The sequence below is a fragment of the Pimephales promelas genome, chromosome 18, assembly GCF_988280905.1.
Source record: "Pimephales promelas chromosome 18, fPimPro1.hap1.1, whole genome shotgun sequence".
Lineage (NCBI taxonomy): Eukaryota > Metazoa > Chordata > Actinopteri > Cypriniformes > Leuciscidae > Pimephales > Pimephales promelas.
The window spans coordinates 1,768,993-1,796,869 of NC_142786.1; the positions used below are offsets into that span (position 1 = coordinate 1,768,993).

The 27,877-nt window shown below is 37.9% G+C and overlaps 2 protein-coding genes across 15 annotated transcripts in view; one reads left to right on the forward strand and one right to left on the reverse strand.

Moving 5' to 3' along the window:
- Positions 1–9,806, forward strand: part of ptk2aa (protein tyrosine kinase 2aa) — an 80,420-nt gene extending 70,614 nt beyond the window's left edge. For all 14 annotated transcript variants that reach the window (XM_089123208.1, XM_089123195.1, XM_089123203.1 and 11 more), the window contains 6 exons: positions 3,657–3,719; positions 4,166–4,205; positions 5,175–5,269; positions 7,018–7,173; positions 7,264–7,344; positions 8,854–9,806. In XM_089123208.1, coding sequence (XP_088979334.1) covers positions 3,657–3,719; positions 4,166–4,205; positions 5,175–5,269; positions 7,018–7,173; positions 7,264–7,344; positions 8,854–9,066 — 648 coding nt within the window. In that variant the 3' untranslated portion in view covers positions 9,067–9,806. The remainder of the gene's footprint in view (positions 1–3,656; positions 3,720–4,165; positions 4,206–5,174; positions 5,270–7,017; positions 7,174–7,263; positions 7,345–8,853) is intronic.
- Positions 9,807–10,842: 1,036 nt separating this feature from the next.
- rplp1 (ribosomal protein lateral stalk subunit P1) lies at positions 10,843–12,212 on the reverse strand. Its single transcript, XM_039679050.2, has 4 exons — positions 12,001–12,212; positions 11,335–11,409; positions 11,048–11,153; positions 10,843–10,959 (listed from the first exon to the last, which is right to left on the reverse strand). Exons 1-4 carry the CDS (start codon positions 12,070–12,072, stop codon positions 10,877–10,879), a joined length of 336 nt encoding a protein of 111 aa, XP_039534984.1. The 5' UTR covers positions 12,073–12,212; the 3' UTR covers positions 10,843–10,876.
- Between the last annotated feature and the right edge of the window lie 15,665 nt (positions 12,213–27,877).

A 27,877-nucleotide genomic window follows, 5' to 3' on the forward strand; every position in this document is an offset into this window, starting at 1 on the left:
TGGTGACTGATATTCTTCTAAATATCAGAAAATCGGCTGAATGGATTCGAAAACGGTAAAACACAACTGTTTAACTCTGGGGGAGTTGTAAAATGAGCCTATTTCCATCACTTTAAATAATAATAATAATAAAAAAAACATGAACCGTTTAATTATAATAATTAAATGTTTTTAAAAAGGTTCTAAATATTTATGGAAGTTTAAAAATAAAATATTCAGGAAATTAAAAAAAAAAAAACTTTTTTTAAGCCTGGAAAAGTCCTGCAAATTTTAGTTTAAATAATAAATTATGTATAGTAGTTGTAACTGTCATGCTATTTAATCGTTTTGCATAAACAATTTAATACAGTGCTTGATTTGGTTTATATTTCTCATTATGCCTTCTTGTTAGCACACTCCTCTAACTAAAATTATCTCCTTAAAATTTAAATATTATTCAAATATTACTATCATTTTAGTAAAAAAAAAATCCAACTCAATTTCTCAACCCTTTTTACAGCCCTAATACTATTCATATTGTTCTAGAAATATCCACGAATTTGAATGAATAGTTCCATAAAATCTTAACTATCTAAAAAGAATATATTTTAATTATTTTTAATAGTTAAATTCTACACTTTTCTTGCGTTTTCTTTTCTAGTCCACTTATAATTTTAGAAAATGTACATCTTAAAGTATATAATAAATATACTAATACATAGTCATTAATAATAACAAACAATAAATGTAAATTCATATGAATATATAATAATAAAGGTTTGTTTATTTGTTATAATTTAGTCATAATTCAGTTTATTGACCATTTTCCACCTTTATACTACTGTACCTTTAAGACTGCTATATGTAAATGAGCTCTAATCTCTCACATGGGTTTTCGTATGTGAATATTGTAATATTTCTGGGTCACGTTTGCCGTGTAGTTTCATAAGTGGTCTTGATGGACCGGAGGTTTTGAGTTTGGAAAGGCAATAAGTCACATTAAACATTTCAAATTAGCAGGAAGAAATGCTGTTTTTCTTGAAATGATTCATAGCTTTTCTGATTCACTTCCAGCATTTTCATATGGCTTGTTGGTCACTTTGAGTGTGTTTGGCATCTATTGCATGTGCTGTGGTTGTTGTTACTCTGAGAAAAAGATGGAATAAAACAGTCCCGTCCTGAAAACAAAGCTGTAAATCTGTGCGCACCTGCGAGTGAAACTGTCTTCTTCTCGCCAGAGGAAACTATTCCTTCACATCCACATTCCTGCCAAACGCCGATCTCAGATGCGACGTCTTCCTCAAGCTGTTGGTCTCCAGATGATGTGTCAGTGGGGGTTTGTGGGGGTTTCGGTTCCCGAGAGAGGAGTTTAATGAACACTCACCAGATCTGACACTCGAGTGATTTCCTCCGCAGGCTGAAACTTTAGATGGGAGGAGTGTTGTTAGCAGACATGTGACTGTGATATCGCTCTCTGTCCAGTGGAAACTTGGGCGCCGCATCACACGCGTGTCATAAGCGATCGTCTCATTTGGCAGCGGGGGTTTGTGGGAATCGGTGGAAACCCGTGTGGTTCGTGCCTTCCTGAGAAACGCTGGCATCTTCTCATTCTTCAAGGAAAAAAATGAAAAAGCTCTTCTCAAAAGGAAAGAATCCGAGTGTGTCTGGAATGAACACTAGTGCACTGCATACTGCACCCTAGTGCACCCTATACTTCAGGATGTTCTTACTAAAATCTCATGAGTATTACAAATCACAACACTATAGAGTTATTTTTACTGGTTATTCAACTTAAAAAATATATATATTTAAATTATCATGAGCTAATGCCTATTTTGGATAGTCCAAGTTTATTTATACAGAGCTTTTTACAATACTAATCGCTTCAAATCGGCTTTACAGAAACAGGAAAAAGCACAATTTAAATGAATATAAATGTCTCTACTGTACAGCCGAAAAATGCTTCATCGCAATTGACTATTTCCTCTTTTATTGGGAACTTTATAGATGAAAATGAAAAGATCATATTATTCATAACACATGAATAAAGTCATTCAAAACAATGTAATTTATATTTAAAGCTGTTTCAAAGTAGTGGATATTTTCCTCCTCTTATATTTGTTTTGGAAAATAAATTAATCTGACAAAATACTAAAATACAGTGTACTCGCATTTTTAATCTAATTTTGCATAAAAAGTGGTATTTTTCCCCTAGCCGTCTGATTAAATAACCGCATAAACTGATATGGTTCGGTTCATTCACGGTTCATTCACTGCACAGGAAATGGAAAGGCAATTTGAACGCAATGCATTATGGGATAAAGTGTTCCATGCAGTTGTGTTCCTGGTAGATTCAGAAGGTCATTGGTTTTTCCATGCACATTTGCATTCTGCATATTACTTTCTGCGTATAAAAATAGCAGGTAGTTGGTCATTGAGATCGGCCCTCAGAGGAGCTGTGTGTGTGTAGAAGCAGCGGGAGGAAGGGAAAGAGAGAGAGAGAGAGAGAGCAGGAATCTGGAGGCATCTCACATGGAAACACACACACAGCGCTCACGATCCGCTCAGAGGATGCATCTCTTCAAGTTCTGTTTCGGAAAGCCGGTAACTAGACTTGTGTAGTGAGGAGTTCTTCATGCTCTTCATCCTCTTCATGGAGTATAAACTCGCTGGATCGTTTGGGGAAATCTTTACTTTGTGCTTTAACAAGTTGTGAAGTTTGTTGCTTTTCTTGAGGCTTTGAGGTCTGTCAGAACGAAAGTGGAAAATCAGGAAAATTTTAAATTGTGATCTTCAAGTCTGGTAAAATCATGCATTTCTAAAGTTAAAACAAGAAATCAAGTTTTTAAATTAAGCAATTTAATTTAAATAAAAAATTGTTCTAAATATGTATAAAATAATACAGATTTTAATATTAAAATGTTTATTATGAGTTGTAGCAGTAGAATTATTTATGTATTTTATGTGTAAAATTTCAGGGAGTTAAAAAAAAATGTGGTTTCCAAGCCAGGAAAAGTCATGCTAATTATTACAATCTTAAAATGTTTTGTAAATTTCTAAAGTGAAGAAATTTAATATTTAAATTTTAAATTAAACATTAAATAGTTAAATGTAGTATATAAATAGTAAAAACAAAATGTTGGACATATTTATAAAATATTACAGATATGGTATATAAATATCAAAATGTTTATTATTATATATTTATGTATTTAATGTTTTTCAAAACCTTGAATTATAAGATAATAAGAAATAAAGTAACCTATAAATAATTTGTATTTATTTATTTTTTTAATTTAAATAAGACAGTTGTCAATTAATGTTAAAAATAAAATTAAACAAATTTAAATGTTTGAACTATTCCTGTCATATCGATCAATCGCATAACATAAAAGTTTATAAATATTTAAGTGTGTGTATATATATTTATATTATATATATATAATATGTTTACTAACTTTTGTTATATGCAATTAATCCATTTGACAACACTAGTTTAAATTTGATTTGATTTATTATTAATATTATTATTGTTGTATGATTTTAATCTAGACTGGAAAAGTCATGGAAATGCATCAGTCATGTGATGATGACATAATCAGATCTCATGAATATTTGATAATCCTCATGATCTGGAAATGTGTGTTTGATTGATGTGTTGTGTTGTGTGTGTTCAGAAGCCGGAGTCGAGGAACTCGAGGGGCAGTATCGACCGGGAGGACGGCGCGCTCCAGACCCCGGTGAGTTCCCATAATCCCCTGCTTGTTTTTGTTTCTTCCCAGAGGGAGATTTACAGTGCCGTAGCGAGGACACACTTCCTGTCAGAGTCGCAGCCAGTAATGCCGATCACACTCGCCAAAACCTTCCACACAGCTGAAAAGTGCAGATCCTGAACTCATTCCTGAGCGGGAATCTGAAACCCTGAGAGGAGGGTAAATGACAGGGGCATCATGGGAGATTTCATCACTCATGATTACAGCAGATCTGAGCTGATGCAGGACGAGAGCGACGTGTTTGCTCACATTAGTTGAGTGAAACTCATTTTTGGATCTGAAATATGCCTGTCTTTCCCTCAAGCTACCCACAATCCCACAGGGCCCCGGTGGGCAGCAGGAACCCAGTCTGCAGGAAAACCACTGTGTGTTGTTAAACGCTTGTGTGTGATTGATTGTGTGTTTTCTTTCAGATGGGGAAGCAACACGTTTACCAGCCGGTTGGGAAAGCAGGTATGAACACACACACACACACACACACACACACACACACACACACACACACACACACACTGAAATTCCCCTTTAGATTTAATGCACATTTTCAATACAAATGATACAATGACTTCAACTAGGATGATGTTCTGGTTTTCTTACACAACACAGACTGTTCATTTCCGCTTCACTTTGACTGTTGTGATTTCCAGGTCTAAAAACCATGGAAGTTAATAAAATAAGAGTTAAAAGTAAAATAAAAGAATATATTCGCTATAGTACACATATATAATTTATTAATCATGATTATTCACATCTAATAAAAATTCTGTTTACATAATATAATGTACGTATGCATTATAATACTGTATGTGGATGCATATAGACAGTATAAATATATATGTGTGTGTGTTTAGAAAAACAGATGCACACACATAATACATATATACACATATATTACATGTCAGATGCAGTTTATGGATTTGACAGCACTAATATATATAACACACACAGAATTTTGGCTATATTTATTGGAATACATATATAGTATTTTTTATATATATATTTTTAAATAGTTTATTATAAATTAATATTATTATTTATATGTGTATATATATGTAATTAATTACTAAAAAAATGTGTGGAAACAGATTGACAAAGATACATTTTTTTAAACATACTGGTAATATTTTTGTGATGAATATAATCAATCTTAATATTTATGCAAATTTGATACATTTAAAAGACCAACTTTAATGGAGTTATCAAAATCACAGCACTTACATTTAGGTGTTTGTGTACAGTTCTGTCCTGAAAGAATGCAATTGGCTGTTTGAATATGAAATATTAATAATGAGTCTATAGAGTTCATTATGTTTTTTCACTCATTAATATTTAATAGAGAGCGATGTGCGTTTATCATCAGCTTATTGTGTTATGATGAGTAATATGTCAGAAGATTAGTTCGTGTGTTTGTGTGTCCTGCAGATCATGTGGCTCCCCCGAAGAAACCGCCCCGTCCCGGCGCGCCGAGTCACCTGACCAACCTGACCCCGGTGGACAGTTACAACGAGGGCGTCAAGGTACTCCAGCGGTCCTGCATGATCCTGCTCACGAGGGGAATCTGAGACGTGTGCCGCATGCGGATTGGCTGTTGTGTTCTGCATGTCAACAAACTAAACTTCACCAACGCCTGCGTTTCCCGCTCACACACACACACACACACACACACACTCAGAGTCACAGAGAGTTGATCTCCGTCAGCAGAACACGGGCCAGTGGACCTGAGACGGCTCCAGCCAAACCTCACAACACACACACACACTCACTCAGCAGACGTTCAGGATCAAACACACACACACTCTCGCTCAGCAGACGTTCAGGATCACACACACACACACACACTGCTGAGGACACACTCGCTCGGCAGATGTTCAGGATCAAACACACACACACACTGCTGAGGACACAAACACTCATTTGCAAATCTCTCTCTCACACACACACACACACACACAATCACACACTCTCAGACACACACATACTCAGTCACACACACACACTGCTGAGGACACAAACACTCATTTGCAAATCTCTCTCTCTCACACACACACACACACACAATCACACACTCTCAGACACACACATACTCAGTCACACACACACACACACAGCTGAGGACACAAACACTCGCTCACTCAGCAGACGTTCAGGATCAAACACACACACACACACACACACTGCTGAGGACACGCTCGCTCGATCAGTAGACGCTCAGGATCACACACACACTCTCTCTCTCTTTCTCTCACACACACACACACACACTCGCATACAGACACACACACTCACACACACACACACGGACACTCACACTCTCAGACACATATACTCAGTCACACACTCACACGCCACACACACACACTGGACTGCGGTAGAGTGTTCCCGTGGCCGTTATGAAAGAGGTTTTCCTGTTGTCGTAACCTTCCCGTGGATCCTCATGAGAAGAAGCCGTTGAGTGTTCAGCAGAGTTAGTCCTTCAGATGATCACACACACACACACACACACACACACACACACGTTTGCTGAACACTATAAATGTCATGTGATGCGGAATATTCTCCTGTTCTTCTCTGATCGTCCAGTTTATGAAACGTTTTAAAACAGTTTTTGGATATGCGAACATTAAGGGAACACTCCGAACGCTCTCAGACGTCCACAGAGAAGCTGAAGTGAGCAGTCATGTGACTCTCGGTCGCCCCCTCCTCTGTTCTTGAAGCTGCATGACTTTATGAGTTTTGGTTTGTTTGCTTGTTTTGGACTAATAATGATGTGTTCTGTTTTCCTGCATCCGCCTTCCTCCCCACACACACCCGCTCACCTGCTTTATCCTGCACTGTTGCATGTAGCCCTGGAGGGTAAGACCTGTGTGTGTGTGTGTGTGTGTGTGTGTCTGTCTGTCTCTGTGTGTTTGTGTGTGTGTGTGTTTATGTCAGTGTGTTTTATAGTTTGTATTTTTAAAGAGGTTGTGTGTATTAATGAGCTTTTCTCTGCTCAGTATTTTTCAGTGTTGAGCTTGTTTTAATGCTCATGTAGAGTTTGATATTTTCAGGATTAAATCTAAAAATCCCAATCTGATCAGTTTAGATATTGAATAAAGTCCACATCTATTAATAATGAGCATTGTGGGAAATCTTGTGAAAGTCTGGGATTGACTGGTGTAGAAGTGTGTCATCTGTGGTTCAGTAGAGGACTGCCCCCTGCTGTTTAAACCTAGAACTGCACCACAGACGCTGATGCTGATGTGTGTGTGTGTGTGTGTGTGTTCAGATCCAGCCTCAGGAGATCAGTCCTCCTCCCACAGCAAACCTGGACCGCTCGAACGATAAGGTGTACGAGAACGTGACGGGTCTGGTGAAGGCCGTGATCGAGATGTCCAGCCGGATCCAGCCGGCGCCCCCGGAGGAGTACGTGCCCATGGTGAAGGTCAGGAAACTGCTGGGATAATCTCACTGTCTGCAGTGTGTGTGTGTGTGTGTGTGTGTGTGTGACGAGCCCCTCTGGTGTTTTCCTCAGGATGTTGGACTGGCGCTCAGGACGTTACTCGCGACGGTGGACGAGACCATCCCGGTGTTACCGGCCAGCACACACAGAGAGGTCAGCAACACACTGTTGAGTGGACATGCTGGTCGAGCACACGGTGTTTTTATTAATATTAATCGTTTTAAAAAAACAACAACATATTTTTACAGAATAGTGTTTTACTACACTAATAAGTAAAACAAGAATAAATAATTATTTTTTAATAATATTAATTATTTTAATATTTATATATTTATTCACTATGCATTATATATTAATTAATTATTAATTTTATTAATATTAATTAATTATAAAATTATGTTAGATGGTGTTAATCAATGTTAGATTATTTTGTTATCAATAAAATATTTATTGATTGCAGCCTTACATACTTTTCATAATGTTTTGCAGTATATATTTATTGTGAATTATCAATTATAATAATGATTCAAATTTTATTCTGATCATTTTATTTATATATCACTTACATTATATTACTTGTAATGAATTAAATCATAAAAATGTCCATTTAAAAAGAATTTAAAAAAGAATATATTTAGTAAAATATATACAATAAAAAATGATACAAATCAATTTTAGCATTCTATTTAAAATGTTATTAATAATAAACATAATTGTTTTTGTTTTTTATTTAAAGTGTGACTTAAAAAACTCCAGGTTTGCTGCACTGTGAAATTTGTAGTAATAATTAGTATTTAATAATCGAATAATTATTTAATAATACTAATTATTATTATTATACTTTTACTTATTAGTAAATACAAATATTAAGAAATATTACTAATGCAATATTTCACTGTAAAATCAAGTATTTAATAGTATTTAAAAAATATGGTAACACTTTAGTTTAGGGTCCAATTCTCACTATTAACTAGCATGCATATTACTAGGATATTGACTGTTTATTAATATTAATAATAATAAATTTTATTTCTAAAGCACTTTACATTTAAGGCAAACCTCAAAGTATTAATATTATTATTATTAAATTATATAGTGCTTATAAAGTGCTTATAAAGCACATATTAATGCCTTATTCTGCATGATCATATTCTACATCTCTAAATCCTCAATACCTAAACTGAACAAATAACTATTAATAAGCAGTAATTAGGAGTTTATTGAGGCAAAAGTCATTAATGGGTCAGAATTAGATGCTAATCTGACCAAAAATATAATAGTTTAGTTCTGCTGTTGCATTAGTTAGCATTAGTTAATGTATCAAGTAACCATGAGCAATACATTTGTTAATCTTTGTTAATAAAAATTAAGCTGTTCATCGTTTGTTCATGTCAGTGCATTAATTAATGTTAACAAGATTTTAATAATGTATTAGTAAATGTCAAAATTGAACATCAATTAAGATGTGCAGGTCATTTGTAGTTAATGTGAACTCATGATATTAACTAATGAACCTTATTGTAAAGCGTTACTAATTTTACAGTACAAAACATTCCTACTGTAGTTTCCTGTCATCAATATAAAGCTGCTCTCAAACAGTCTATATTGGTAAAAGCGCTATATTTATGAATGTGACTTGACTGTGTGTGTGGGTTGGCTCAGATCGAGATGGCCCAGAAGCTGCTGAACTCTGACCTGGCTGAGCTGATCAGTAAGATGCGTCTGGCGCAACAGTACGTGTTGACCAGTCTACAGCAAGACTACAAGAAGCAGATGCTAACCGCGGCTCACGCGCTAGCCGTCGACGCCAAGAACCTGCTGGACGTCATCGACCAGGCGCGGCTGAAGATGCTGGCGCTCAACAGGCCGCTCTAGTTCCTCCACATGACCGGATCATCCGAGGAACACGGCTTTAAACCTTACGAGACTGAAGCTACAGAAACATTTTTACAGGAGAGGATTTGCAGAACATATTTTTGTTTTATAACCGTTAGAAGCGTCAAGTTCGTTTTATTTTGTATCCAGAAATGAAGTCGGTCTTACTCAAAACCTGCAACTGGAACTCTCCAATAATCCAAAGGCTTATCAACGCACTGTTTTGCATAGAGACCCTAAGCCCCTCCCCTTCCGGTCGACCATGGGACCACAACAAATACGAGAGACAACAAATATTGTGATCTCAGACGTCAGTCGAGGGCTCAGAAACTCAGGGCTTCGTGTGCAAAACTCACCGTGACTCTAAAGCCAAACCACAGTCGTATTTTTTTAATAAAACTGCTCAACTTAAGAAGGAAAACCAAGGCGCCCTGGCGTGAGCGTAACATATCACGTCCGGGACAGAAGCCAATATATTAGTCACATATCAGTCACTTGAAGCACATTATGGTAAATTGATATAATCAAAGCTGCCTTCTGATTTCATTTCCAAAAACTTTTATTCTGTAAAATCATGTTATTTTTTACCACAGACACACTAGGGTTGAAGCGACCCCGTTGAGTTTGGACTTTTGTGTACAGAACAATCGTGAAATCCATGTTGTCATTGGTATAAATTATTCTCAGGAAGAAGCAACTGTACAGATCTTTTAACTAATAAAATGTTATCGATATCTTTAGCTGTAGGTGTCTTGGTCTCATCTCTGCTCGACTCGTATTCCTTTTCATTTCACTCTTTTGGCTGCATAATTAAAGTAACTGGTAATGATAGGGTTTTAAAATTATTCCATTAGAGTTGAATTTTACTCTATGAAAATGAACAATTTGAGCCATGTTTGGAAAGGAAAACGATCGTCTGAAACCAAAACTCCCTTATTAAAGAATTTAAATATAAATTTAACAAAAAAAGAGCTTTTTAAAGAATTTAGATATTGAACAAAAATGTTTTCTTAAAGAATTTTAATATATATTTAACAAAAAATGTCTTATTAAAGAATTTGAATATATATTAAAAATGGCTTTTTAAAGAATTTAAATATTTAACAAAAATGACTTTTTAAATAATTTAAATGTATAACAAAAATGGCTTTTTGAAGAATTTAAATATTTTTTAAAAATATGTCTTTTTAAAGAATTTTTATATATATTTAACAAAAAAAATGTCTTATTAAAGAATTTGAATATATATTAAAAATGGCTTTTTAAAGAAATTAAATATTTAACAAAAATGACTTTTTAAATAATTTAAATATATATTTAACAAAAATGGCTTTTTGAAGAATTTAAATATTTAAAAAAATATGTTTTTAAAGAATTTTAATATATATTTAACAAAAAATGTCTTAAAGAACTAAAACACATAATAAAATGGCTTTTTAAATAATTTAAATATATATTTAACAAAAGATGGCTTTTTTAATAATTTAAATATTTAACAAAAAAATGGCTTATTATAGAATTTGAAAACATGTAAAAAAAAGGGCCTTTTAAAGGATTTAAACATATATTTAACAAAAAAAAAAGCATATCATATGGACATGTTTAACACTATAACTAGTGTCTTGATTTCTGACCAGAAAGTATATAGGACAGTAATGCATTAACTTTTTGCACTTACTATTAGCATTTCTACTGTTTTAACTATAGGAGTGAATCTGACTTATCTAGTGAACACGTTAACCAGAACTAGACCCCAAACAACAGTGACAAACAGAATTTACAGTTTCAATTTTTTTTATTAAAAACTGCTTTAGTCGAAAAGACCGAAGCCCATGTCGTCATCAGACTCCTCAGACTCTTCTTTCTTCTCCTCTTTCTTCTCTTCCACCTTGGCTGTAATGCAAACAGAAGAGGGGTTGAGAGTGTGAATGAGATCATAATGCAGGTGTGAAGCGTCTGAATGCGTGTGTGTGTGTGTTACCTGGAGCGTCTCCTGCAGGAGCGGCAGCAACGGCAGCGGCAGGAGCGGCTCCTCCACCGGCTCCAACATTACAGATCAGACTCCCGATGTCAACACTGGCCAGAGCCTGAACACACAACATCACACTTACACTCCGACACGTGCAGATGCACTAAAATAACAATGCTAAGGTCCTCTGTAGAGCTGACTTGACAACTGTAGGTGCAATGTTTCCCAAACATCCACATTTAACCATTTCCGTCTCTTAGATGGATCTTATAGATGCAATGGCTGAGAAATACACTCACCTTAGCGAAGAGACCAGGCCAGAAGGGCTCGATGTTCACACCGGCCGCCTTGATCAGGGCATTGAGCTTGTCCTCCTGAAACACAGATCAAGAACACATCAGCTCATGCTTTCATTTGGATGCTGTGCAATACTTCAATGATGAATCAGATGCTAACATGGCACTGTCAAAAAGAAAAACACAGTGGGAACATGTGATACAACGGCATTCTTCCTAAAGTAAGATGTAAGTACCATGATAAACATTTCATAATCAAAGTATATGGTCAACAGATGGTCATTATGCCACTTACAATAGCAGTGTGATTAGCATGTACAAGAATATAAAGTGGTAATACTCTGTACTGTACAGTCACAATCGCACATTTTACGACTTAAAGAGTAAATCACTTAAGTTGTTCTGAATAATAACGTGTAAAAAGTGATTAATTTTAGAGAAGAAGCAGCGCGAGCGACAATTTTACCACAACGCTTTCAAACTGTTTTCACACACTATTTAGGTTCTAATATTAACACACTGAACATGTGCAGTAACAAACTAACCTATATACAAATGTAAATCTTTTAAAATCATTAATGAATGAGCGTCATTTGTACACAGATAGTGTCAAGAGTCCCGGATGTCCATGTCGCGCCGTCAGCGCGCGCTCAAACCCCTCACACTCACCGTTACGGTTACTTCATCATCATGGAGGATGAGAGCGGAGTAAATACAGGCGAGCTCGGATACAGATGCCATTGTTCTTTCAGCAGGTTAAGGTTTCAGACGTGGATGCCTAAATTTGACGGTGCTAGTCGCCGGATTCAAAGGCCTTAGCTTCGAGCGAAGAACCGAGCACCTCAAACACAGCGATGTCAGTGAACGGAAAGGGCCGTAAAGGGGCGGGGCGATGCTTTATATAGTAATAGCGTCACTTCAGTAGGCGGGACTAATGCAGTGAAGGGAGGATATGATTGGTCCGGTTGTTCTGTCAGTTATATTTGACATCCGCGTGGTCTAATCCGCGTTATATTTATTAGATTTAACATTTAAACATAAAATAAAACATCCTACGTTTTTTTTATTTACATGATAAATGGTATTTATATTGTTCTTCAAAGTTTTCCAGCTAGAAACATGGTAATACCATAGTTGAGTACTTTTTTGTTAGTTTTTTTTTTATTTGTTTATATTTATTAACACACATTTGGTTCAGTAATTGTAATAATAGGCAAGTTACTGCTCTGCACTTTCATCATGGACAAGTAACAAAAAAACTACACGCAAGAATAAAGGCAGTGGATGTCCTTTACAATGTCCATTACAATGGACATCACATGTCAGTCCCCTTTTTTTAACTTCTGGAGCATTTCACCTAGTTTAAAGCCTGCAGTCCATGAGATTGGACGTTTGTCATCCAATCAATTGCCAGTAAAGCTCTGCATGTAGTAATTATATATATATATATATATATATATATATATATATATACTGTATATATATATATGTATATATATATATATATATATATATATATATATATATATAAACTCTACATTGAAGAGAAGCATGGCAGCACTTCACTCCAAACACAGAAGCAAGCAAGATTTTCTAAGGTGTATTTAAATTTTGTATATATTTTTGCCAGTATTTCATAGTTTGTGTGTAAAATAGAAAGATTGAACTTATTAATTAAAGTTAAAAATCGACTGTAAAATTGCACGTTTTAAATCAGGATTTGTTTAAATGTGCCTGTCCATTAGAATGGACAGTATGAAAGCCTGTTACTGAAGTCACATTTTCAGTAATGCTAATTGGAATTTCTTTTATAAAATATATATATATGTATGTATATATATATCACAGATACATTTTTTAAACTTTTTCATGTGCCGAATATACAGTTCTGAAGTGCTTGAACATATAGCTGATTAATATATATATGATGTTGACTTTATGTTGAGTAATGAGGAAGATGGAGATGTAAGAAAAATATCGATATTTGAAACTTTATAAAGTAAAATAACTTCCGGCCAAAAACATATGGATTTGCCTTGAATCTAAAGCGCAACTTAAAAATGAATATTTTAAATATTTTATATTAATATATATTTTTTATGGATAGATGCACTTTTATGATGGCTGGATGCACTTTTAATGGGGTTTCGGGTAGTATATTTGATAGACATTTTAAGTAAAGTTCCTGTCGTGATAAAAACTATTTTACTGCACTCAGCAGGCCCCCCGGGGTCCAGGGCACCAAGCGCCATCCCAAAATTCCACCGTCCGCGAACCCACTATTTTTATAATGGCATAAATGCTACGTGGGATCTCAACATATCAGCTCTGGAAGGGTCTAAAGCCTGCATTTTTGCACTCAGGTCTAAGTCTCATGCCCTCTATCAGAATCCAGAGTTTTGAGAAGATCAGAGAAACTGAAAATTTCAACCCAAAAAAAAAAAAACGAAAGGGGTACCACTGTCGTTTTTTTCGGGGCGTTTATGCCATTATAAATATCTCAATATCTCAGCTGTGGAAGGGTCTAGAGCCTCCATTTTTGCACTCAGGTCTAAGTCTCATGGCCCTCTATCATAATCCAGAGTTTTGAGAAGATTGGGGATACTTAATTTTTCGCCCAAAAAAAAACAAAACGAAAGGGGTAACACTGTCGTTTTTTTTTTCTGGTCGAAATTTTGAGTTTCGATATCTCAGCTCTGGAAGGGTCTAGAGCCTCCATTTTTGCACTCAGGTCTAAGTCTCATGGCCCTCTATCATAATCCAGAGTTTTGAGATGATTGGGGATACTTAATTTTTCGCCCAAAAAAAAAAAACGTAAGGGGTAACACTGTCGGTTTTTTTTCTGGTCGAAATTTTGATTTTCGATATCTCACCTCTGGAAGGGTCTAGAGCCTCCATTTTTGCACTCAGGTCTAAGTCTCATGGCCCTCTATCATAATCCAGAGTTTTGAGAAGATTGGGGATACTTAATTTTTTGCCCAAAAAAAAAAAAACGAAAGGGGTAACACTGTCGTTTTTTTTTCTGGTCGAAATTTTGAGTTTCGATATCTCAGCTCTGGAAGGGTCTAGAGCCTCTATTGTTGCACTCAGGTCTAAGTCTCATGGCCCTCTATCAGAATCCAGAATTTTGAGAAGATTGGGGATACTTAATTTTTCGCCCAAAAAAAAAAACCGTAAGGGGTTACACTGTCGTTTTTTTTTTCGGGTCAAAAATTTGAGTTTCGATATCTCAGCTCTGGAAGGGTCTAGAGCCTCCATTTTTGCACTCAGGTTTAAGTCTCATGGCCCTCTATCAGAATCCAGAGTTTTGAGATGATTGGGGATACTTAATTTTTCGACCCCCCCAAAAAACGTAAGGGGTAACACTGTCGTTTTTTTTTCTGGTCGAAATTTTGAGTTTCGATATCTCAGCTCTGGAAGGGTCTAGAGCCTCCATTTTTGCACTCAGGTCTAAGTCTCATGGCCCTCTATCAGAATCCAGAATTTTTAGAAGATTGGGGATACTTAATTTTTCGCCCAAAAAAAAAAACCGTAAGGGGTTACACTGTCGGTTTTTTTTTCGGGTCAAAAATTTGAGTTTCGATATCTCAGCTCTGGAAGGATCTAGAGCCTCCATTTTTGCACTCAGGTTTAAGTCTCATGGCCCTCTATCAGAATCCAGAGTTTTGAGATGATTGGGGATACTTAATTTTTCGACCCCCCCAAAAAAACGTAAGGGGTAACACTGTCGTTTTTTTTCGGGTCAAAATTTTGAGTTTCGATATCTCAGCTCTGGAAGGGTCTAGAGCCTCCATTTTTGCACTCAGGTCTAAGTCTCATGGCCCTCTATCAGGATCCAGAGTTTTGAGAAGATTGGGGATACTTAATTTTTCGCCCAAAAAAAACAAAAACGTAAGGGGTAACACTGTCGTTTTTTTTTCTTGTCGAAATTTTGATTTTCGATATCTCAGCTCAGGAAGGGTCTAGAGCATCCATTTTTGCACTCAGGTTGAAGTCTCATGGCCCTCTATCAGAATCCAGAGTTTTGAGAAGATTGGGGATACTTAATTTTTCGCCCCCAAAAAAAAACGTAAGGGGTAACACGGTCGTTTTTTTTTCTGGTCGAAATTTTGAGTTTCGATATCTCAGCTCTGGAAGGGTCTAGAGCCTCCATTTTTGCACTCAGGTCTAAGTCTCATGGCCCTCTATCAGAATCCAGAGTTTTGAGAAGATTGGGGATACTTAATTTTTCGCCCAAAAAAAAAAAAACGTAAGGGGTAACACTGTCGTTTTTTTTTCTGGTCGAAATTTTGAGTTTCGATATCTCAGCTCTGGAAGGGTCTAGAGCCTCCATTTTTGCACTCAGGTTTAAGTCTCATGGCCCTCTATCAGAATCCAGAGTTTTGAGAAGATTGGGGATACTTAATTTTTCGCCCAAAAAAAAAAACGTAAGGGGTAACACTGTCGGTTTTTTTTCGGGTCAAAAATTTGAGTTTCGATATCTCAGCTCTGGAAGGGTCTAGAGCCTCCATTTTTGCACTCAAGTATAAGTCTTATGGCCCTCTATCAGAATCCAGAGTTTCAAGAAGATTGAAGAAACTTAATTTTCCGCCCCCCAAAAAAAACGCAAGGGGTAACACTGTCGTTTTTTTTCTTGTCGAAATTTTGATTTTCGATATCTCCGCTCAGGAAGAGTCTAGAGCCTCCATTTTTGCACTCAGGTTTAAGTCTCATGGCCCTCTATCAGAATCCAGAGTTTTGAGAAGATTGGGGATACTTAATTTTTCGCCCAAAAAAAAAAAACGTAAGGGGTAACACTGTCGTTTTTTTTTCTGGTCGAAATTTTGAGTTTCGATATCTCAGCTCTGGAAGGGTCTAGAGCCTCCATTTTTGCACTCAGGTCTAAGTCTCATGGCCCTCTATCAGAATCCAGAGTTTTGAGATGATTGGGGATACTTAATTTTTCGCCCCAAAAAAAAAACGTAAGGGGTAACACTGTCGTTTTTTTTTCTGGTCGAAATTTTGAGTTTCGATATCTCAGCTCTGGAAGGGTCTAGAGCTTCCATTGTTGCACTCAGGTCTAAGTCTCATGGCCCTCTATCAGGATCCAGAGTTTTGAGAAGATTGGGGATACTTATTTTTTCGCCCAAAAAAAAAAACGTAAGGGGTAACACTGTCGTTTTTTTTTCTTGTCGAAATTTTGATTTTCGATATCTCAGCTCAGGAAGGGTCTAGAGCCTCCATTTTTACACTCAGGTTTAAGTCTCATGGCCCTCTATCAGAATCCAGAGTTTTGAGAAGATTGGGGATACTTAATTTTTCGCCCAAAAAAAAAAAAAACGTAAGGGGTAACACTGTCATTTTTTTTTCTGGTCGAAATTTTGAGTTTCGATATCTCAGCTCTGGAAGGGTCTAGAGCCTCCATTGTTGCACTCAGGTCTAAGTCTCATGGCCCTCTATCAGGATCCAGAGTTTTGAGAAGATTGGGGATACTTAATTTTTCGCCCCAAAAAAAAAAACGTAAGGGGTAACACTGTCATTTTTTTTTCTTGTCGAAATTTTGATTTTCGATATCTCAGCTCAGGAAGGGTCTAGAGCCTCCATTTTTGCACACAGGTTTAAGTCTCATGGCCCTCTATCAGAATCCAGAGTTTTGAGAAGATTGGGGATACTTAATTTTTCGCCCAAAAAAAAAAAACGTAAGGGGTTACACTGTCGGGTTTTTTTCGGGTCAAAAATTTGAGTTTCGATATCTCAGCTCTGGAAGGGTCTAGAGCCTACATTTTTGCACTCAAGTATAAGTCTTATGGTCCTCTATCAGAATCCAGAGTTTCAAGAAGATTGAAGAAACTTAATTTTCCGCCCCCCAAAAAAAACGTAAGGCGTAACACTGTCGTTTTTTTTTCTTGTCGAAATTTTGATTTTCGATATCTCAGCTCAGGAAGAGTCTAGAGCCTCCATTTTTGCACTCAGGTTTAAGTCTCATGGCCCTCTATCAGAATCCAGAGTTTTGAGATGATTGGGGATACTTAATTTTTCGCCCCCCCAAAAAAAACGTAAGGGGTAACACTGTCGTTTTTTTTTCTGGTCGAAATTTTGAGTTTCGATATCTCAGCTCTGGAAAGGTCTAGAGCCTCCATTGTTGCACTCAGGTCTAAGTCTCATGGCCCTCTATCATAATCCAGAGTTTTGAGAAGATTGGGGATACTTAATTTTTCGCCCAAAAAAAAAAACGTAAGGGGTAACACTGTCGTTTTTTTTTCTTGTCTAAATTTTGATTTTCGATATCTCAGCTCAGGAAGGGTCTAGAGCCTCCTTTTTTGCACTCAGGTTTAAGTCTCATGGCCCTCTATCAGAATCCAGAGTTTTGAGATGATTGGGGATACTTAATTTTTCACCCAAAAAAAAAAAACGTAAGGGGTAACACTGTCGTTTTTTTTTCTGGTCGAAATTTTGATTTTCGATATCTCAGCTCAGGAAGAGTCTAGAGCCTCCATTTTTGCGCTCAGGTTTAAGTCTCATGTTCCTCTATCAGAATCCAGAGTTTTGAGAAGATTGGGGATACTTAATTTTTCGCCCAAAAAAAAAAAACGTAAGGGGTAACACTGTGTTTTTTTTTTCTTGTCGAAATTTTGATTTTCGATATCTCAGCTCAGGAAGGGTCTAGAGCCTCCATTTTTGCACTCAGGTTTAAGTCTCATGGCCCTCTATCAGAATCCAGAGTTTTGAGAAGATTGGGGATACTTAATTTTTCGCCCAAAAAAAAAAACGTGAGGGGTAACACTGTCGTTTTTTTTTCTGGTCGAAATTTTGAGTTTCGATATCTCAGCTCTGGAAGGGTCTAGAGCCTCCATTTTTGCACTCAGGTCTAAGTCTCATGGCCCTCTATCAGAATCCAGAGTTTTGAGATGATTGGGGATACTTAATTTTTCGCCCCCCAAAAAAAAAACGTGAGGGGTAACACTGTCGTTTTTTTTTTTCTGGTCGAAATTTTTAGTTTCGATATCTCAGCTCTGGAAGGGTCTAGAGCTTCCATTGTTGCACTCAGGTCTAAGTCTCATGGCCCTCTATCAGGATCCAGAGTTTTGAGAAGATTGGGGATACTTAATTTTTCGCCCAAAAAAAAAAACGTAAGGGGTAACACTGTCGTTTTTTTTTCTGGTCGAAATTTTGATTTTCGATATCTCAGCTCAGGAAGGGTCTAGAGCCTCCATTTTTGCACTCAGGTCTAAGTCTCATGGCCCTCTATCATAATCCAGAGTTTCGAGAAAATTAGGGATACTTAATTTTTCGCCCCAAAAAAAAAACGTAAGGGGTAACACTGTCGTTTTTTTTTCTGGTCGAAATTTTGAGTTTCCATATCTCAGCTCTGGAAGGGTCTAGAGCCTCCATTTTTGCACTCAGGTCTAAGTCTCATGGCCCTCTATCATAATCCAGAGTTTCGAGAAAATTGGGGATACTTAATTTTTCGCCCCCCCCAAAAAAAACGTAAGGGGTAACACTGTCGTTTTTTTTTTCTGGTTGAAATTTTGAGTTTCCATATCTCAGCTCTGGAAGGGTCTAGAGCCTCCATTTTTGCACTCAGGTCTAAGTCTCATGGCCCTCTATCATAATCCAGAGTTTCGGGAAAATTGGGGATACTTAATTTTTCGCCCCCCAAAAAAAACGTAAGGGGTAACACTGTCGTTTTTTTTTCTGGTCGAAATTTTGAGTTTCCATATCTCAGCTCTGGAAGGGTCTAGAGCCTCCATTTTTGCACTCAGGTCTAAGTCTCATGGCCCTCTATCATAATCCAGAGTTTCGGGAAAATTGGGGATACTTAATTTTTCGCCCCCCAAAAAAAACGTAAGGGGTAACACTGTCGTTTTTTTTTTTCTGGTCGAAATTTTGAGTTTCCATATCTCAGCTCTAGAAGGGTCTAGAGCCTCCATTTTTGCACTCAGGTCTAAGTCTCATGGCCCTCTATCATAATCCAGAGTTTCGGGAAAATTGGGGATACTTAATTTTTCGCCCCCCAAAAAAAACGTAAGGGGTAACACTGTCGTTTTTTTTTTCTGGTCGAAATTTTGAGTTTCCATATCTCAGCTCTGGAAGGGTCTAGAGCCTCCATTTTTGCACTCAGGTCTAAGTCTCATGGCCCTCTATCATAATCCAGAGTTACGAGAAAATTGGGGATACTTAATTTTTCACCCCAAAAAAAAAAAACGTAAGGGGTAACACTGTCGTTTTTTTTTCTGGTCGAAATTTTGAGTTTCCATATCTCAGCTCTGGAAGGGTCTAGAGCCTCCATTTTTGCACTCAGGTCTAAGTCTCATGGCCCTCTATCATAATCCAGAGATTCGAGAAAATTGGGGATACTTAATTTTTCACCCCCCAAAAAAAACGTAAGGGGTAACACTGTCGTTTCTTTTTTTTCTGGTCGAAATTTTGAGTTTCCATATCTCAGCTCTAGAAGGGTCTAGAGCCTCCATTTTTGCACTCAGGTCTAAGTCTCATGGCCCTCTATCACAATCCAGAGTTTCGGGAAAATTGGGGATACTTAATTTTTCGCCCCCCAAAAAAAACGTAAGGGGTAACACTGTCGTTTTTTTTTTTCTGGTCGAAATTTTGAGTTTCCATATCTCAGCTCCGGAAGGGTCTAGAGCCTCCATTTTTGCACTCAGGTCTAAGTCTCATGGCCCTCTATCATAATCCAGAGTTACGAGAAAATTGGGGATACTTAATTTTTCACCCCAAAAAAAAAAACGTAAGGGGTAACACTGTCGTTTTTTTTTCTGGTCGAAATTTTGAGTTTCCATATCTCAGCTCTGGAAGGGTCTAGAGCCTCCATTTTTGCACTCAGGTCTAAGTCTCATGGCCCTCTATCAGAATCCAGAGTTTTGAGATGATTGGGGATACTTAATTTTTCGCCCCCAAAAAAAAAACGTAAGGGGTAACACTGTCGTTTTTTTTTTCTGGTCGAAATTTTTAGTTTCGATATCTCAGCTCTGGAAGGGTCTAGAGCTTCCATTGTTGCACTCAGGTCTAAGTCTCATGGCCCTCTATCAGGATCCAGAGTTTTGAGAAGATTGGGGATACTTAATTTTTCGCCCAAAAAAAAAAAACGTAAGGGGTAACACTGTCGTTTTTTTTTCTTGTCGAAATTTTGATTTTCGATATCTCAGCTCAGGAAGGGTCTAGAGCCTCCATTTTTACACTCAGGTTTAAGTCTCATGGCCCTCTACCAGAATCCAGAGTTTTGAGAAGATTGGGGATACTTAATTTTTCGCCCCCCAAAAAAAAACGTAAGGGGTAACACTGTCATTTTTTTTTCTGGTCGAAATTTTGAGTTTCGATATCTCAGCTCTGGAAGGGTCTAGAGCCTCCATTGTTGCACTCAGGTCTAAGTCTCATGGCCCTCTATCAGGATCCAGAGTTTTGAGAAGATTGGGGATACTTAATTTTTCGCCCAAAAAAAAAACGTAAGGGGTAACACTGTCGTTTTTTTTTCTGGTCGAAATTTTGATTTTCGATATCTCAGCTCAGGAAGGGTCTAGAGCCTCCATTTTTGCACTCAGGTCTAAGTCTCATGGCCCTCTATCATAATCCAGAGTTTCGAGAAAATTAGGGATACTTAATTTTTCGCCCCAAAAAAAAAACGTAAGGGGTAACACTGTCGTTTTTTTTTCTGGTCGAAATTTTGAGTTTCCATATCTCAGCTCTGGAAGGGTCTAGAGCCTCCATTTTTGCACTCAGGTCTAAGTCTCATGGCCCTCTATCATAATCCAGAGTTTCGAGAAAATTGGGGATACTTAATTTTTCGCCCCCCCCCAAAAAAAACGTAAGGGGTAACACTGTCGTTTTTTTTTCTGGTTGAAATTTTGAGTTTCCATATCTCAGCTCTGGAAGGGTCTAGAGCCTCCATTTTTGCACTCAGGTCTAAGTCTCATGGCCCTCTATCATAATCCAGAGTTTCAGGAAAATTGGGGATACTTAATTTTTCGCCCCCAAAAAAAAACGTAAGGGGTAACACTGTCGTTTTTTTTTCTGGTTGAAATTTTTTTAGTTTCCATATCTCAGCTCTGGAAGGGTCTAGAGCCTCCATTTTTGCACTCAGGTCTAAGTCTCATGGCCCTCTATCATAATCCAGAGTTTCAAGAAGATTGGGGATACTTAATTTTTCGCCCAAAAAAAAAAAACGTAAGGGGTAACACTGTCGTTTTTTTTTCTGGTCGAAATTTTGAGTTTCCATATCTCAGCTCTGGAAGGGTCTAGAGCCTCCATTTTTGCACTCAGGTCTAAGTCTCATGGCCCTCTATCATAATCCAGAGTTTCGGGAAAATTGGGGATACTTAATTTTTCGCCCCCCAAAAAAAACGTAAGGGGTAACACTGTCGTTTTTTTTTTCTGGTCGAAATTTTGAGTTTCCATATCTCAGCTCTAGAAGGGTCTAGAGCCTCCATTTTTGCACTCAGGTCTAAGTCTCATGGCCCTCTATCATAATCCAGAGTTTCGGGAAAATTGGGGATACTTAATTTTTCGCCCCCCAAAAAAAACGTAAGGGGTAACACTGTCGTTTTTTTTTTCTGGTCGAAATTTTGAGTTTCCATATCTCAGCTCTGGAAGGGTCTAGAGCCTCCATTTTTGCACTCAGGTCTAAGTCTCATGGCCCTCTATCATAATCCAGAGTTACGAGAAAATTGGGGATACTTAATTTTTCACCCCAAAAAAAAAAAACGTAAGGGGTAACACTGTCGTTTTTTTTTCTGGTCGAAATTTTGAGTTTCCATATCTCAGCTCTAGAAGGGTCTAGAGTCTCCATTTTTGCACTCAGGTCTAAGTCTCATGGCCCTCTATCATAATCCAGAGTTTCGGGAAAATTGGGGATACTTAATTTTTCGCCCCCCAAAAAAAACGTAAGGGGTAACACTGTCGTTTTTTTTTTCTGGTCGAAATTTTGAGTTTCCATATCTCAGCTCAGGAAGGGTCTAGAGCCTCCATTTTTACACTCAGGTTTAAGTCTCATGGCCCTCTATCAGAATCCAGAGTTTTGAGAAGATTGGGGATACTTAATTTTTCGCCCCCCAAAAAAAAACGTAAGGGGTAACACTGTCATTTTTTTTTCTGGTCGAAATTTTGAGTTTCGATATCTCAGCTCTGGAAGGGTCTAGAGCCTCCATTGTTGCACTCAGGTCTAAGTCTCATGGCCCTCTATCAGGATCCAGAGTTTTGAGAAGATTGGGGATACTTAATTTTTCGCCCAAAAAAAAAACGTAAGGGGTAACACTGTCGTTTTTTTTTCTGGTCGAAATTTTGATTTTCGATATCTCAGCTCAGGAAGGGTCTAGAGCCTCCATTTTTGCACTCAGGTCTAAGTCTCATGGCCCTCTATCATAATCCAGAGTTTCGAGAAAATTAGGGATACTTAATTTTTCGCCCCAAAAAAAAAACGTAAGGGGTAACACTGTCGTTTTTTTTTCTGGTCGAAATTTTGAGTTTCCATATCTCAGCTCTGGAAGGGTCTAGAGCCTCCATTTTTGCACTCAGGTCTAAGTCTCATGGCCCTCTATCATAATCCAGAGTTTCGAGAAAATTGGGGATACTTAATTTTTCGCCCCCCCCCAAAAAAAACGTAAGGGGTAACACTGTCGTTTTTTTTTCTGGTTGAAATTTTGAGTTTCCATATCTCAGCTCTGGAAGGGTCTAGAGCCTCCATTTTTGCACTCAGGTCTAAGTCTCATGGCCCTCTATCATAATCCAGAGTTTCAGGAAAATTGGGGATACTTAATTTTTCGCCCCCAAAAAAAAAACGTAAGGGGTAACACTGTCGTTTTTTTTTCTGGTTGAAATTTTTTTAGTTTCCATATCTCAGCTCTGGAAGGGTCTAGAGCCTCCATTTTTGCACTCAGGTCTAAGTCTCATGGCCCTCTATCATAATCCAGAGTTTCAAGAAGATTGGGGATACTTAATTTTTCGCCTCCCCCCAAAAAAAACGTAAGGGGTAACACTGTCGTTTTTTTTTCTGGTCGAAATTTTGAGTTTCCATATCTCAGCTCTAGAAGGGTCTAGAGTCTCCATTTTTGCACTCAGGTCTAAGTCTCATGGCCCTCTATCATAATCCAGAGTTTCGGGAAAATTGGGGATACTTAATTTTTCGCCCCCCAAAAAAAACGTAAGGGGTAACACTGTCGTTTTTTTTTTCTGGTCGAAATTTTGAGTTTCCATATCTCAGCTCTGGAAGGGTCTAGAGCCTCCATTTTTGCACTCAGGTCTAAGTCTCATGGCCCTCTATCATAATCCAGAGTTACGAGAAAATTGGGGATACTTAATTTTTCGCCCCAAAAAAAAAAAACGTAAGGGGTAACACTGTCGTTTTTTTTTCTGGTCGAAATTTTGAGTTTCCATATCTCAGCTCTGGAAGGGTCTAGAGCCTCCATTTTTGCACTCAGGTCTAAGTCTCATGGCCCTCTATCATAATCCAGAGATTCGAGAAAATTGGGGATACTTAATTTTTCGCCCAAAAAAAAAACGTAAGGGGTAACACTGTCGTTTTTTTTTTCTGGTCGAAACTTTGAGTTTCCATTTCTCAGCTCTGGAAGGGTCTAGAGCCTCCATTTTTGCACTCAGGTCTAAGTCTCATGGCCCTCTATCATAATCCAGAGTTTCGGGAAAATTGGGGATACTTAATTTTTCGCCCCCCAAAAAAAACGTAAGGGGTAACACTGTCGTTTTTTTTTTCTGGTCGAAATTTTGAGTTTCCATATCTCAGCTCTGGAAGGGTCTAGAGCCTCCATTTTGGCACTCAGGTCTAAGTCTCATGGCCCTCTATCATAATCCAGAGTTTCGAGAAAATTGGGGATACTTAATTTTTCGCCCCCCCCCAAAAAAACGTAAGGGGTAACACTGTCGTTTTTTTTCTGGTTAAAATTTTGAGTTTCCATATCTCAGCTCTGGAAGGGTCTAGAGCCTCCATTTTTGCACTCAGGTCTAAGTCTCATGGCCCTCTATCATAATCCAGAGTTTCGAGAAAATAGGGGATACTTAATTTTTCGCCCCCCCCAAAAAAAACGTAAGGGGTAACACTGTCGTTTTTTTTTCTGGTTGAAATTTTGAGTTTCCATATCTCAGCTCTGGAAGGGTCTAGAGCCTCCATTTTTGCACTCAGGTCTAAGTCTCATGGCCCTCTATCATAATCCAGAGTTTCAGGAAAATTGGGGATACTTAATTTTTCGCCCCAAAAAAAAAAACGTAAGGGGTAACACTGTCGTTTTTTTTTCTGGTTGAATTTTTGAGTTTCCATATCTCAGCTCTGGAAGGGTCTAGAGCCTCCATTTTTGCACTCAGGTCTAAGTCTCATGGCCCTCTATCATAATCCAGAGTTTCGGGAAAATTGGGGATACTTAATTTTTCGCCCCCCAAAAAAAACGTAAGGGGTAACACTGTCGTTTTTTTTTTCTGGTCGAAATTTTGAGTTTCCATATCTCAGCTCTGGAAGGGTCTAGAGCCTCCATTTTTGCACTCAGGTCTAAGTCTCATGGCCCTCTATCATAATCCAGAGTTTCGGGAAAATTGGGGATACTTAATTTTTCGCCCCCCAAAAAAAACGTAAGGGGTAACACTGTCGTTTTTTTTTTCTGGTTGAAATTTTGAGTTTCCATATCTCAGCTCTGGAAGGGTCTAGAGCCTCCATTTTTGCACTCAGGTCTAAGTCTCATGGCCCTCTATCATAATCCAGAGTTACGAGAAAATTGGGGATACTTAATTTTTCGCCCAAAAAAAAAAAACGTAAGGGGTAACACTGTCGTTTTTTTTTCTGGTCGAAATTTTGAGTTTCCATATCTCAGCTCTGGAAGGGTCTAGAGCCTCCATTTTTGCACTCAGGTCTAAGTCTCATGGCCCTCTATCATAATCCAGAGATTCGAGAAAATTGGGGATACTTAATTTTTCGCCCAAAAAAAAAAACGTAAGGGGTAACACTGTCGTTTTTTTTTTCTGGTCGAAACTTTGAGTTTCCATTTCTCAGCTCTGGAAGGGTCTAGAGCCTCCATTTTTGCACTCAGGTCTAAGTCTCATGGCCCTCTATCATAATCCAGAGTTTCGGGAAAATTGGGGATACTTAATTTTTCGCCCCCCAAAAAAAACGTAAGGGGTAACACTGTCGTTTTTTTTTTCTGGTCGAAATTTTGAGTTTCCATATCTCAGCTCTGGAAGGGTCTAGAGCCTCCATTTTTGCACTCAGGTCTAAGTCTCATGGCCCTCTATCATAATCCAGAGTTACGAGAAAATTGGGGATACTTAATTTTTCACCCCCAAAAAAAAAACGTAAGGGGTAACACTGTCGTTTTTTTTCTGGTCGAAATTTTGAGTTTCCATATCTCAGCTCTGGAAGGGTCTAGAGCCTCCATTTTTGCACTCAGGTCTAAGTCTCATGGCCCTCTATCATAATCCAGAGATTCGAGAAAATTGGGGATACTTAATTTTTCGCCCAAAAAAAAAAACGTAAGGGGTAACACTGTCGTTTTTTTTTCTGGTCGAAATTTTGAGTTTCCATATCTCAGCTCAGGAAGGGTCTAGAGCCTCCATTTTTGCACTCAGGTCTAAGTCTCATGGCCCTCTATCATAATCCAGAGTTACGAGAAAATTGGGGATACTTAATTTTTCACCCCAAAAAAAAAAAACGTAAGGGGTAACACTGTCGTTTTTTTTTCTGGTCGAAATTTTGAGTTTCCATATCTCAGCTCTGGAAGGGTCTAGAGCCTCCATTTTTGCACTCAGGTCTAAGTCTCATGGCCCTCTATCATAATCCAGAGATTCGAGAAAATTGGGGATACTTAATTTTTCACCCCCCAAAAAAAACGTAAGGGGTAACACTGTCGTTTCTTTTTTTTCTGGTCGAAATTTTGAGTTTCCATATCTCAGCTCTAGAAGGGTCTAGAGCCTCCATTTTTGCACTCAGGTCTAAGTCTCATGGCCCTCTATCACAATCCAGAGTTTCGGGAAAATTGGGGATACTTAATTTTTCGCCCCCCAAAAAAAACGTAAGGGGTAACACTGTCGTTTTTTTTTTTCTGGTCGAAATTTTGAGTTTCCATATCTCAGCTCCGGAAGGGTCTAGAGCCTCCATTTTTGCACTCAGGTCTAAGTCTCATGGCCCTCTATCATAATCCAGAGTTACGAGAAAATTGGGGATACTTAATTTTTCACCCCAAAAAAAAAAACGTAAGGGGTAACACTGTCGTTTTTTTTTCTGGTCGAAATTTTGAGTTTCCATATCTCAGCTCTGGAAGGGTCTAGAGCCTCCATTTTTGCACTCAGGTCTAAGTCTCATGGCCCTCTATCAGAATCCAGAGTTTTGAGATGATTGGGGATACTTAATTTTTCGCCCCCAAAAAAAAAACGTAAGGGGTAACACTGTCGTTTTTTTTTTCTGGTCGAAATTTTTAGTTTCGATATCTCAGCTCTGGAAGGGTCTAGAGCTTCCATTGTTGCACTCAGGTCTAAGTCTCATGGCCCTCTATCAGGATCCAGAGTTTTGAGAAGATTGGGGATACTTAATTTTTCGCCCAAAAAAAAAAAACGTAAGGGGTAACACTGTCGTTTTTTTTTCTTGTCGAAATTTTGATTTTCGATATCTCAGCTCAGGAAGGGTCTAGAGCCTCCATTTTTACACTCAGGTTTAAGTCTCATGGCCCTCTATCAGAATCCAGAGTTTTGAGAAGATTGGGGATACTTAATTTTTCGCCCCCCAAAAAAAAACGTAAGGGGTAACACTGTCATTTTTTTTTCTGGTCGAAATTTTGAGTTTCGATATCTCAGCTCTGGAAGGGTCTAGAGCCTCCATTGTTGCACTCAGGTCTAAGTCTCATGGCCCTCTATCAGGATCCAGAGTTTTGAGAAGATTGGGGATACTTAATTTTTCGCCCAAAAAAAAAACGTAAGGGGTAACACTGTCGTTTTTTTTTCTGGTCGAAATTTTGATTTTCGATATCTCAGCTCAGGAAGGGTCTAGAGCCTCCATTTTTGCACTCAGGTCTAAGTCTCATGGCCCTCTATCATAATCCAGAGTTTCGAGAAAATTAGGGATACTTAATTTTTCGCCCCAAAAAAAAAACGTAAGGGGTAACACTGTCGTTTTTTTTTCTGGTCGAAATTTTGAGTTTCCATATCTCAGCTCTGGAAGGGTCTAGAGCCTCCATTTTTGCACTCAGGTCTAAGTCTCATGGCCCTCTATCATAATCCAGAGTTTCGAGAAAATTGGAGATACTTAATTTTTCGCCCCCCCCCAAAAAAAACGTAAGGGGTAACACTGTCGTTTTTTTTTCTGGTTGAAATTTTGAGTTTCCATATCTCAGCTCTGGAAGGGTCTAGAGCCTCCATTTTTGCACTCAGGTCTAAGTCTCATGGCCCTCTATCATAATCCAGAGTTTCAGGAAAATTGGGGATACTTAATTTTTCGCCCCCAAAAAAAAAACGTAAGGGGTAACACTGTCGTTTTTTTTTCTGGTTGAAATTTTTTTAGTTTCCATATCTCAGCTCTGGAAGGGTCTAGAGCCTCCATTTTTGCACTCAGGTCTAAGTCTCATGGCCC